Source organism: Prosopis cineraria, unplaced genomic scaffold (assembly GCF_029017545.1).
Source record: "Prosopis cineraria cultivar Desert tree isolate PC_DT_omini unplaced genomic scaffold, ASM2901754v1 PC1366, whole genome shotgun sequence".
Classification (NCBI taxonomy): Eukaryota; Viridiplantae; Streptophyta; class Magnoliopsida; order Fabales; family Fabaceae; genus Prosopis; species Prosopis cineraria.
In genome coordinates this window covers 2,852-15,983 of record NW_026556691.1, presented here as the reverse complement: position 1 = coordinate 15,983, position 13,132 = coordinate 2,852, and the positions used below count along the sequence as shown (strand labels likewise).

General features: G+C 31.3%; 2 protein-coding genes and 1 pseudogene across 5 annotated transcripts; 1 reads left to right on the top strand and 2 right to left on the bottom strand.

Annotated features, from left to right (window-relative positions):
* Positions 1 to 1,489: 1,489 nt before the first annotated feature.
* Positions 1,490 to 3,407, bottom strand: LOC129299961 (uncharacterized protein At5g64816). 4 transcript variants are annotated; one of them, XM_054938460.1, is made up of 2 exons: positions 3,174 to 3,407; positions 1,490 to 2,203 (listed from the first exon to the last, which is right to left on the bottom strand). In XM_054938460.1, exon 2 carries the CDS (start codon positions 2,128 to 2,130, stop codon positions 1,750 to 1,752), a length of 381 nt encoding a protein of 126 aa, XP_054794435.1. In that variant the 5' UTR covers positions 2,131 to 2,203; positions 3,174 to 3,407; the 3' UTR covers positions 1,490 to 1,749. The 4 variants fall into 4 exon arrangements, with proteins under 4 accessions (XP_054794435.1, XP_054794436.1, XP_054794434.1 ...); XM_054938461.1 differs by having other exon boundaries at positions 1,490 to 2,181; XM_054938459.1 differs by having other exon boundaries at positions 1,490 to 2,174; positions 3,174 to 3,406.
* On the bottom strand, positions 3,240 to 7,320 carry LOC129299960 (ethylene-responsive transcription factor ERF094-like). The gene is made up of 2 exons (XM_054938458.1): positions 7,154 to 7,320; positions 3,240 to 3,390 (listed from the first exon to the last, which is right to left on the bottom strand). Exons 1-2 carry the CDS (start codon positions 7,318 to 7,320, stop codon positions 3,240 to 3,242), a joined length of 318 nt encoding a protein of 105 aa, XP_054794433.1.
* Positions 7,321 to 11,569: 4,249 nt separating this feature from the next.
* Positions 11,570 to 12,815, top strand: LOC129299959 (small heat shock protein, chloroplastic-like; annotated as a pseudogene).
* Positions 12,816 to 13,132: the final 317 nt, after the last annotated feature.

Here is a 13,132-nt window from a genome sequence, read left to right as displayed (position 1 = left end):
TGTCCTTTAACTTTATTTTTAGCCCTTCAATTTTTTTCTCATTCATTCACTTTACAATACAATATAGTATGGGTGTTCAATTTATATCTATTTTGATTGGCCTAATATCATCTCAATTATATATAGATGGGTCTCATCCTAACTCAAAAGCAATTGAAATGGAACTTTGTGAGACGGAATGGAAAAAGGGTTTGGAATGCGATGAGATATGGGACTATCATTAGAATGTCATGTCGCTTCCCAAATCTCTCTCTCTCTCACAAAATTTTTTATAATTTTTTATTTTAAAAATATACATTAAATATATTAATTATATTAATATAATTTATATTTATATTAATTGTATCAATTATAATTTCAATACTTGTAATTATTATATAAAATTAAAGTTTTTCATATTAACAATTTTAATGACATAGAATAAATTGGGTGATATCATTCTTTGTAATATATTAATTATATTAATATAATTTTTTCTTATATCTATCTATTTAATAAATTTTATTTATATCGCATTTCTTACTTTATTTTTGAAAGAGTAATTAATTTAACACATCTCAATTAAAGTAAAATAATAATAATTTAATGTTATGCTTGATTTGTTTGTTGTTGCTGTTTTTATACTCTAAAGATAACTTGTAATTGCTATCATGATGTGTAACTATAATTAGTATAATTCAATAATTAATTTTAAATTGTTGTAATTTATGTACTTATGTTATTTTAATTTTAAAATTAATAAATCATATGATTTAAAATTTTAATAAATATTATTATTCAAATCTTTCTCTAACATTATCTGATTTATCAGAATGATGATTTCATCCCAATTTCGAACGGAACGGGATGGGACGGGATACAAAATAAAAATTTAATCTCAATCTTTTTTTGAGGCAAGACATGGGATAAAGATATCTCGATTCCGTCCCGTGAACACCACTATAATATAATATGAAAATACTTGAAGTTTTTTTTTATTTAAAGTCATAATAAATTGCAATTTTGCAAGCAAAGTTTAAATTTTAAATCATAACTTTTTGAAAAAAAAATTGTATATTTAAAATAAAAAATTTTAAGCATAAATATCTCCAAAACAGAATCTTCAAATACATACTTTAGGATTGGAGAACACCTTGCCAAAGCTAACTACTACATTCTATGATAGTTCCCCCTGTATGGTCATTTAAGCGACACATTGCTGGATTGACACTGCCGAACAAAGTTTATAATACACCGGAACCCTCCAAACTAACCCAAATATCTGCATGATTTCAGTAATTTTGAATGTGTTTGATTGTCAACTAGAAATTGAATAATCTTCTTCTCTTCCTTCCTTTTTTTTTTCCCTGAGAATATATATAATATACGTTAAACAATAAAAGTTCTCAATGTAAGTGCTTGTGCGTGCATTGCAGACTGAAACCAATAAAAGAAACAAAACCAAGGGACACATAAGCAAGGGATACAAATAAAGCAAGCAACACATAAATGATCAAACATGAGAAGAGAAGTTGATTGCGAAAGGATACACTGCCGAAAAAGCATCTGTTCTTTGTCTAATTGTCTCAGTATTCTCTGAGGACCATAGTTCTGAATAATGCAGAATAAGCTCACCCATCTACAAGCATTTAGCATTTAGCAATGATACTAAAAATGGAGTTACCACGATGCCAAAAGACATCAACAACCATTCCAAAACTCGGAATCTCGAATCAGAATATCAACACATACTTCTCTGCATGCAAATTCCTAGGAAGAATGAGATTCAGATAGTTTTAGGCATTCACTCTGGCACCTCCGAAGGCATATGTCATTCCAATTAGGTACTTGATGTTGGTTAACACACACAGTACGAGCACAGGCATCAGCACATGCATCAAGCTCAGAGACACCACAGACAGTAACACAAGTATCAGGAATGGGGTCTTTCGAGAACGAGCCGACCTTCTTCAGCATCCTCTTTGACGTGCAAACCCGCTCACACACAAAAATGTCATCAGAACTCTTCTCCCTTCCCCTTGCACTTTTCAGCCTCTGCTCTTCAGCATGCCTTTTCTTCACTCTAAAAGCTTGTCCTGCAATGACAGCCGGGATTGCAGCCCCCAACAGAGACCACCACACCTCCACCATTACTAATATGCAAGTTGAGCTGCTCTTTCACACTATTGCATATGCTGTACACTTCCAACAAAACAATGAAAACCTATGAAGTTTCCAGGTGACTTGTTAATTCAGATTATCCACACACAGTGATAAAAGAAAAATTATAAACACGAGGAAATTCACTGCCAAAATCTTTCATGCATCATTATTTCAAATCTAAAGCAATATAAATTACTCAAGGTTTTTTTGGGGGGGGGGCATATCAGGAAAAGCCCACACCTGATATCTCATTTTATCAGAGCATAAATGTTTGGAACTCAGCTCTTGAAGCCAAATTAGGCCAAAATAAAAGCACTTGAAACAAAGGTATTTAATGCTATAGACTTTTTACAAAGTGTTTCAAATGAACAAACAATCGCTGGTAGAAAATAGCATATATTTTGGACTGGAGGGAGTATACTATAGGTACAGTGAAGAATATACTAGGAAGTAAGAAATAAGAAGAGAAAGTTCATCACTAACAAATAATGGTAACATTGAAATACGCCTTCAGCAAATACGAAATACGTTACAGTTAAATGCATCTAGATACAAATTAAAATGTAACCTATCCTTTTGAGAAAAATGATGAAAAACTCACGATATCCAATCAAAGATTGATCACAATTCTCATGCTCGCTTATACAAACTAGGCTGCTTTTTATAGGCTCTACTTACCCACCACCGTCCACCAGACCTTTCTTAATATTCCTATTAGTTGCAGAGATTGATCAATCGCAGCTAATGGTCCCACTAATCTTCTGACAAACTACAACTAGCAGACTTGAAAATAGATAAGCCCCATCAAGAATTACTAAACAATCTACTTCGTGAATTTCTTCTGTTCTTCCATTTTGAATTTCATCAGTCACTTCAATCAGAAACTCAACAGTTACTTCAATCTAGTTCACGGGCACACTGCGCAGCTTTTAATTTTCAACTCAGCAATCATATCTCTTCCAAGTTTCACACACTCGAGAAATCTTTGAAGTTAGAAAAATTCAGAATGCCTCAAAAGAAAACACAAGAACCTGAAGTGGTGCGGCAACGAGGAAGAGTAAGAGAGGGCGACGGTGTTATGGCCTTTTGATGTTACTTCAATCATCCATCGGATAGATGCTCGAACAGTGCTTTAAACAAGGACGAGCAACGGCAGCCAAGGACGAATCCTGAGATTTCACAGATCTGAAGGAGGCAACGGTGGAAGGATTGACAGCAACCGGAAGCGGAAGGTCCGAAGAGCTCAGACTGGAATATTAGGTTAGGGAATGAAATCAAATTACCTTTTTTTTCCTTCAGAAATCAAAATACCTTTTTTTTTTTTACCAGAAGAAATCAAAATAAATTAAATTAAAATGCCACTAAATTACATATGATATATGTAATTTATAATTATAATTTAGAATAATTCCTGAAGGAGGAGTCCGATCCAACTCATTTAATTTTTTTTATATATATAAAAAAAAAGGATAATGGATAGATAGATAAGGTTTGCAGGCTTTGAAAAACTAAGCTTAATTGTTTAGGCATATAAGCATCTAAATAGACTTCGATTTTGGACTATTTAAACAGGTCAGGTTACGCCATAATCTTAGGAGCTTGATCAAGTCTGTCTTTTTTTTTTTTTCTTTTTCTTTTTAAATTAATCTATAAATTTTTATAATTTATCTTAATTTTAAATTAGATCTTTACATTTGATTTTGTTTTATTTGAATCCTTATAGTTAAATCTATCAGGTTTCTTTGGCAAAAAAAAAAAAAATCTATCAGATTTAACAATCTGAAGTAAAATTAAAATTAAGAACTAGATTATAAAATTTTAGAGTTATTGTATAGTTTTTATTACTCAAAATTTATATGATTAGGTTATATTTTCTAACTAATTTTTATGCAAATATAATTTTCATAAAAAATTAATAAAAATGTCAATAATATATTAAATCAATTTTTTTTACCAAAAGTATTATATCAAATTTTCTATAAATTTTAAAATTGTTTTTTTGTAAAAGTTAATTAGTCATTAGAAATTTTAATCTTCAAAGATTAATATATCTAATTGATTAAATTATAAAAAATTGATTAAAAAAATAAAAAATCTAATATAAAATTGAGAAAAAATTATGATAACTTATAGATTAATTGTTTTTCTTCAAATTCAGTGACTTCGCTCTGCTCATTTTGATCCCCAAAAAGTAATTAGCATCATGACTCTTTCTGAGGTCTTTGTTTAATTAGGCGGATTCCTTATGCATTGGATGGAGTGTTTGAGAATTAATTCTGAGATTCTCATTTTAAGATTATTAAATAAAAAGTATTTTTAAAAATTTTTATTTTTATTTTAAAAATAAAGTTATAAAGTGTATTTAATAATTTTATGTATAATTTTATTTAAAAATATATTATAAATTGGGATAGAGAGAATATTAAATGATGATGATAAGGGTATAATAGATATTAAGATGTCATACATCTTAACCATGGAATGGTGATAATAGGGATATAATAAATACCATCTCTGTCCTAAATTATAGAGAGTTTAATACAAGATTATGCATAACAATAAAATACAATAATGATACTTTATAAATTTTTTTAACATAAAAATATAGGACTTGTTTGATTTTTGTTTCCTGTTTTTATGTTATTCAAATAATTATGTAGAGTAGTTTTTCAAAACAAGTTTTTAAAAATAAAAAATGAAAAAATATGATTGAATCATTATTTTGAAAAGCAAACTCCTTTGTTAAAATATAAGACATTTTTTAAGGAGTTAGATATTTAAAAATATAAGATATTTTTAATCTTTCAAGCTGTAATTATTGTTTTTCTTAAAAGTATCCCTATTAAATAACTTTATATTATTGTAAGGTGTTTAATAAGGATAAATATAAAAAGATATGGTTAGTTTAAAAGTAGGTAACTATTTTATTAGAGGTGAAATTTATTTAAAAATATCTTATATTTTTTAATGAAGAGAGAGTATCTAAATTGATAAAATAAAAGATAAAAAATTAATTTATTTTATTAACATAATTGACATTAATGAAGACATGATATTTCATGACTTCTCTTTAGTTTTGCGAAACAAAAAATAACAAAATGTCTAAAGAATGTCCTGGCTTTTAGGTCTTCTCAATAACTTTTAACTTTTTTTATTTTTCAGAACAAATAACAGAAAACACATTTTTAAATAATTTTTTTCATTTTTTTCAAAAGGAAAAAAACTATTTTGTAAATATGCAATCAAACTTTAAAAATACCTTCCATTTAATATTGCTTTAAATATGCACACTTAATTATTACTCCCTCTGATCCTATTTATAACATAGAGAGAAATTTTTTATTTTATTTATAAGTTATGTCATTAAATTTTTATTATAAATTATCCTTTTACCTTCCATTGAATGTTGGAGAGAGAAAATATATTATTAAAGTATGTATATTTAATAAAATAAAGTTAAAAATTTTGTAAATTTTTAGACCATTGTTAAAGAATTTTTAAGGTTTTTCATTACTCTAATAAAATATATTAAAACTAATTATAAATAATATTAAAGAAGGACACTACAATCATTTCAATTGTCTCTCCACTTGGAAAGTAGTATTGAGAATGCATCATTAAAGAAACATTATCTTTGTGAAATTGTTTTATATTGTGGGGCAACGAAATACCTCCAAAATTATTTATAATTTGAAAATGGGGAGGACAATGCATCCTTGCCATTAATAGAGATTAATTTTAATTGTTAATTGGCCTATAGAAATTATATAAAAAATCTAAAACTTATAGAACAAGATCTCAAAAATTCAAATAAATATAAATAATATATAAAAAAATTAATACTGATTAAGTCCTCTAAATAACAAATTAATAACCAGAGACAACAAGAAACTCATTGAAGGTAACATTTATGATGGACTCAACCATGTAAAATACTTCATCTGGTCATATTTATAGTCACTTCAAACATTTTAACCAATACTAAAAAAAAATCTTAAATTTCATTCATTTTATCTAAAAATTCATAAATTTTTTAATTTTATCCATATTAACTATACATACTTCAAAAATGAAATATTCTAGCATTTAATAGCATTCCCACCATTCAATAGGGACAAAAAGGTAAAGATGAATACAATAATCATTAAAGTATCTATAAATAGGATCAAAATAAATAATCTCTCTTTTTCTATAAATTGGATCATAAAGTATCTATTTGATATCTTGGCAAAAAAATTATATTGATAATTTTTTCCATTAATTTATTATAAAATCAATGAAATGTCACACTTAGTCAAGAAATATAAAAAAGATGAATTTCTCAAATTTAAGATGAATTTGTGTTTTAAGTAAAGTAAAAGGAAAACATATATGATGAGTTATATATATATAAAGAGAAATATCAAATGGATATTATTCTTAAGTTAAGGATTATTTTTGTCTATTAATTTTATCTAAAAAATTTATGATCAACTTAACTTCAACTATAACTATAAGTCACTTTTAGCTTCAATGTTAGAAACTCATCCCTAAACGCCTTGGCATTATTCCCATTATTTGGATCCCGCATTTAACACATTTTAATATTTTTATTATAAAATATTATATCATAAGTCCTACTAATATTTTTTATAATATAAAAAAAAGTTAATGTGTCTCTCACTCCTCCAAATCTGCCTCTTCTCTCTCTCTCTCTCTCCCCACCTGAGCAGTATAAATACCAGTTAATGATTTGCAGAAGCAATCATGTCCTAGCTTTAATTCCATCAATTAGTCCCTATGTCTTCTTCATCAATATCATTGGGCGCTTTCACTTGGACATGCAAGAAACTTCAGCCATTTCATCACCACTTTCTCCATCTCCCCTCTCTCTCTCCCCCAGCCAATTAACCATGAAGATGAAGTGTCTTCCAGCAGAAGTGAGTGAACTCCCCAACAATGAACCATGCCCTTTACTCTTCCTACCTCGTCGTATGATCAAGAAGCTCTCTAAACAATTTATCATCCAAACAATCGTCTTCTATCCCTGGGTTTCCACCATTGAAGACGACGAGGAACAGCGATTCTGATGCTGCTTCTAGGAAGTTCACAATGGCCAATGAACCCTCTCATCCCGAAAGCTGCACAATCATAGGTTCTCGCCGCTCCTTCTGCTGTGTTGAAAGTGCCCAGCCACATTCGAGCTCCATGCTTATTCGAATCTCAAATTTTTGCTGCAAACTTTCCCCCATGGCCACCTCTGCACTTGGTTTCTCTTGGTTCATCTTCCTTCGCCATTTTTTCTTTTAGCAACTATTCCATTCTCTTGGCGTGCTAGTGTTCATCCATACCCTGAACACCATCATTTATTGACCGGTGGCCCTGATAGTGGTAGCGCTGGTTAGTTCAAAGAGAGGAGAGAGTAGGAAGACGAGAGAGAGGCCTTGGCGGGGAGGGAGGAGGGGAAGGGAAACGAGGGACGAGGGGGAAGTGCGGGTCAAGGACATGACGTAGAACCACTTGTCATCATTGCGGTTGTCGTTAAGGGGGGATTTGAGGCGATGGACGGAGCCGCGAAAGTTATCGGGGCCCAGGGCAAGTAGAAGTGGCCACGGTCGGAGGTTTGCTGGAAAATGGCAGGACAAGAGTGAGGCATGAGGTAACATCCTAATTTTAAACTAGAAAAATAATCAGAGGGAAATATGAATAATTGAGGATTTGATGGTAAAAGCACACTTAACTGAGGTGACTTGAGGGTAATTGCATGATAGGGTGCTTAATAAATGATTAATTTAGGATTAAGGTCATGATGAGGGTGTTTGGAAGTCAAAAATAGGTATTTGGCTTTCAGTCAGGCCCAATGAGAGGAGGTTTAAGTAGGATCTGTCCACTTTGCTTTTGACTGCTTGTGGACATCAATAGAGAAGGTGAGACTGCCTTAAGTGGCTATGACCTTGCACGAACATGAAATGTGAAGGATCAATTGCACGTGGACATAGGACACATTTAACAATCCCTGTCAAGAAATCAGATCAGTTGTGCGAGAAAAACTGGAAACAAAAAGGCAAGAGCTCTATATATAAGGTATGAAAATTCAGTGGGTTCAAGTGGTTTTCAAGCCTAGGAATCACTTGAAGTAAGTTCTAGCCATTTCTCTCTATTTTACCTAATTTTCCTTTAGATTTGGAGATGATTTTTTTAGTTAGGTTTTTTTATGGGGTTAAGATTCAATTTGTGGGCATTGAATCTAGCTGTTGAGGTTAATGAAAGTGTAATGGATGTTTTAAAGCATGATTTTGGGGTTGAAATTTGAACTTGATGATTATGAGTTCAACCCTAAATTGTTATGTTAGATTTTTGCTAAATGAATTTTGGAGATGTTGAAAGTATTGGTGGTGAGAAATCACTTGTTCAAAAAACTTTAATTGCTTGAGTAAAGGTAATTCTTATTATATTTATTATGTATGTGCTTGTGACCGATTATGTGTGTTTTATTGAAATCAATTATTGGTTGAAAAATATTTATATTAGAAAGAACATTTTCAAAAACATGATTTACATTCAAAATATTTTTGTTTGGAAAACTCTTGATGCATGACTTGTTGGGTTTGTTTTGAAATATGTGATATTAGAGATTTGTTCAAAGATTATATCTATCATGTGGTAAGACTTTTTAATAGACCCAATAAGTGGCTTATGTTTGAAGCAATCACCTTTGACCAGGTGACTTGGTGCCGGGCATGATGTATGAAGGGGATAAGGTATTGTAATGCCAAATATTTTGTTTGGATTATTAAATAACATATGTTTGAAAAATAATCTTGTTTCCCCACTTAGCAATTGCATGAATAATTGCATTGCATGCATTGTAACATTTTAGTATTGATTACTATGACCTTTATATTTCATTTCTCGTGATTAATATTTTTACGAGAGCTGGACAAGTCAAAGGAACACCTAAGGCTTACATTTGGTGTATGAGACACCACTTTATCTATGTTATGCCTCATTTTTGTTAGTAATGTATAATTGCCAACTTTAAAACACATTATTTAGAACATAATGTGACTTTTGACTTAATATGACTCACTTAAACTGTAGCCATGAAATTGGTGTATGACAATGATGGTCTCCTTTGATTTGACTAAAGTATTAAATTATATTTTAGAGATTTGATAATTTTTTTATCAATTTCGCCTTGAGTGTGCATGTATTGGTTTGGTTGTAATCTAACTATAATTTTTCTTCATACATGTTTATAATGTGTTTTATGATATGATGTTTGATGTAGTTGTATCGTAGCCAAGTGTACACCATTGTGAGAACTCTAGTTGTGTAATGTTAGCAAACTGTGTAAAGTATTGTTTGGACCCATGTTGGGTATTGATAATTAAATTTTGTTTGAAAGTGTGGTCTTCTTGACCAGAGTTTAATGTACTTATCATGGATGTATACTTGAGTCACTTTGTCAACTATTATTTGTGATTAATACAATATTTGAATTTAAAACTGTCATGGGAACAATGCTTTATGCTTATTTATGATTTTAAATCAAATAGTGGATTTTGAATATTGGTTTTCAATGGAATCCCATTAGGTTCATTTTATTTAATATTCTCTTTTCCATTGATTATTATTTATGTAACTTACTTAGTTCTTAAAATAGGAGGGTTTATTTTGTTTTGTTTAAACATTTTTGGTCATGGTAGTCTATTTTGAAAATATTTTATTGTAAGAAAAACTCTTTTCTACTATAATAAACTTTATAAAATAAATTAACTCTTTAGTATCATTGTGGACTCTTTTCTATCATGGTGGAGTTTGAAATGATATTTAAACCCTTTCTACCATGATAACATTTATGTATCATAGTAAATACTTTTCTACCATTATAAATGCTTAATAATTAAGATTTAATTATTTAATCATATTTTCACGAAAAGTTAAATTGAAATTTTAGAGTGTTAAATATGACTAGAAGCATATATAGAGGGGTGAGAGATGAGAAGATATCAAGTACAAAGGTATTTGAGAGTGTAAAAAGCAAAATAAAAATGAATCATTGAAGTAGTGTTTGGTTAGAAGGGAGAGAAGAGAAGGGGATAAGAGGGAAAGATTTTAAAAAATCTCCCTTCCCTGAGGTGGGAGGGGAGCCCTCCCCTTCCCTGTTTAGATGGGACAAAGGGAGGGGAGGTCCCCTCCCTTTGTTTGATAAGTTAGGGTGGGGGGGGGGGAAGAAAATTTTTTTAAAATTTTCTTGTCCTCCCCTCCTCTTCCCTGTAACTAAATAGGGCTAAAGGGAGATGTAGAGAGGGATTTAGTTTCGATACTCATCATCTAGAAAGATTTGGACCATTTAGATTTTAATTTAGATAGTCTAGAGTTTTTCAATTTTAATTTAATTTTATAAAGATAAAATTTATAAAATTTTTTGATAAATATATTCATCATCAATATGAACAATATTGATTCAATCTGAGATTTTGAGTATCAATTTAATATTATATTTTTTATAAACTGACTATCTAGATGTATTCTAGACAAGATAGATTCAATATCAAATTTTTTAATAATTTTTTATTTTATTAAAATTTTTAACAATTTTTTATTTTAATAAATATAAAATAAAAAATAAAAATTTAAATCTAGACCTTGCAGATAAAAAATTTAGTATTGAATTTAGAATGTTTAGAGTACATCTAGATAGTCAATTTATGAAAATTTATAATATTAAATTGAACCATTTCAAATTAAATCAGTACTGATCAGAATGATGATAAATATATTTACAAAAAAATTTATTAAATTTTTTTTTATAAAATATAAAATTAAAATTAAAATTGAAAAAATCTGGACCAATCTAGATGGCTTAAATTTTTTGAATGATGAGCATCGAAACCGAATTCGTGCAAAGAGTGGTTAGAGGAATGGGTATAAAAGTAAAAATGCCAGCGGGTGGGACTTGCTAACTAAAACTATAGAAGACAAGAGTGTGCATTAGTCTCACCGTCTCAGGGGCATGAGGTTCAGATTTCAAATGGTGGGACAAAATTGACATGTAGTTATAAGTTCATGATGACCGTAGGCCTTTTGGGTGAAGCAAAAACGAACAAGCCTGCGGTTAGTATGAGAGAGGACCCCTAAATCTTTGCGATAAGGCGTTTCTGGATACATCTAGAATGTGAAAACTCAAGTCCACGTCGAGCTTTCGAGAACCCTCTGTTTTTTGTTTTCATTGCTTCCTTGCGGCCCCATATTTCTCTCGTTTCTGTTTCACTTCCTTATATCTCACAAATCCTTATCCCTCACTGCCCTGCAAATCAATTTTGAAAATTTCACCCCCCCTTCCCTTTATATATTACAATTTCTCTCTGCTAACCTGTGAATCTTATTTCTGGCTTTGGTAGAGTTGTAAGCATTTCATTTGTTGACGGTTACATTATAGAATATGACTCAGGCTTTATCCTCAAGTTTCGGAGTTCATCTTCGCTCGCCATATGGCTCATCATCGTCATTATCTTCTTCTTCACCGAGGTCCTCTTTCAGTTTACACGGTCCTTCATGCCTGTCAGGTTGTGGCCACTGGAGATATCAAGACCAACTTAGCCATCTTCAAAGACCACACAAGGACCCTTCCCACCCTAGAACAAGAGTCGCTCCACCCGGAGGTAAACCGCTGACTTGCTTAATTCCTCTTACAAATTGTGTAAAATACAAGGACATGCTTCAATTGCATAATCATATTACATATTCTAAAGCCATGTAATTTTTTTTTTTATTTGTCTGGTTATCAGTTTTCGGTACCAGGGGTAGTCTTTTAGATTGCTCAAAACATTCCCTGAAATGGTCAATTTATTATGCTGTGTATTTCCTAAGAAATTATGGGATAAAGGTCTTTTGGTTTAATGTTATTTTGTTTCCTGGTTAAGAGGGATTTGACATCTGAAACATTGCATTCGAAGATTGACTATGTAATTTCTTGATACATCTTTTGTTGGGAACAAATAGAATCTCAAATGGAAAAAACTAAAGCAGAGTCATGACTAAATGCAGGGCTGTGGGACCGATTTCCTACGGCAAAGACTGTGCAGGATATGATGGAGACAATGGAGAGGATGATGGAGGACCCATTCGCTCTTAGCAGTGGGGAGTGGCCGAATGCGCGAGCGGCAGCAGTGGCGGTCATCGCAGGGGAAGGACACCGTGGGAGATAAAAGAGGGAGAGAAAGAATACAAGATGAGATTTGACATGCCTGGGATGACCAAAGAGGATGTGAAGGTGTGGGTGGAAGAAAATATGCTTGTGGTGAAGGGCTGAGAAAGAAAGAAAGAAGAATGTTGATGAAGAAGAAGAAGATGGCGGAGAAGTTTGGTCTGCTAAGAGCTATGGAAGGTATAACAGTAGAATTGTTTTGCCTGAGAATGTGGTTTTTGATAAAATTAAGGCTGAGGTTAAGGATGGTGCTTCTTTACATAACATGCCTAAGGCTGCTCCTCTTCAAACATCCTTGATATCCATGTCCAATGACTCAATGCTTTTTTCTCCTGAAAGAACAATTTGTATACATAAGCTTTGCTTAAATGAGTAGAATAGTTTAGAGTCAGTCCCTTAAGTGTTATGGAATGGTATGTGTCTTGAAAAATAATCATTATTATTGAATCATGTTAAAAGTAATTAACGTTCGTTTTGTTGAGGGTATTCTTGAGCTGGCTTTTTTGTTTCTGTTCCTCTTTGCCTTCAGCCAACCATATGCTAGTGTGGAAACAAAAGTATATTTACCAACACTAATGACAGTAGAGTCTAGAAGGTTTAGTTTTTCACAAGGTGTTGTCATGAACTAGTGCTTAAATTTTTGCCAGAGGAGATTTTCACAGGAAGAGATGCTCACATTCAATGATTAATTGCACCTTGAATATGATCGTGTTTAGTAGGAAGACACTTGTAAAAGAACATGCTCTGATGAAAAATAGCTTTTGCATAATCTCTCTCATAGAGTCAAGGTGGATCAAA

Excerpts from the sequence above, each read along its gene's own strand:
- LOC129299961 (XM_054938460.1), bottom strand. The coding sequence starts at position 2,130 with ATGGTGGAGGTGTGGTGGTCTCTGTTGGGGGCTGCAATCCCGGCTGTC.
- LOC129299960 (XM_054938458.1), bottom strand. The coding sequence starts at position 7,320 with ATGTGGCTGGGCACTTTCAACACAGCAGAAGGAGCGGCGAGAACCTAT. Across the intron at positions 3,391-7,153 it reads CCCAGGGATAGAAGACGATT|TCTGAGCTCTTCGGACCTTC; the intron begins GTTTGGATGATA and ends CTAATATTCCAG.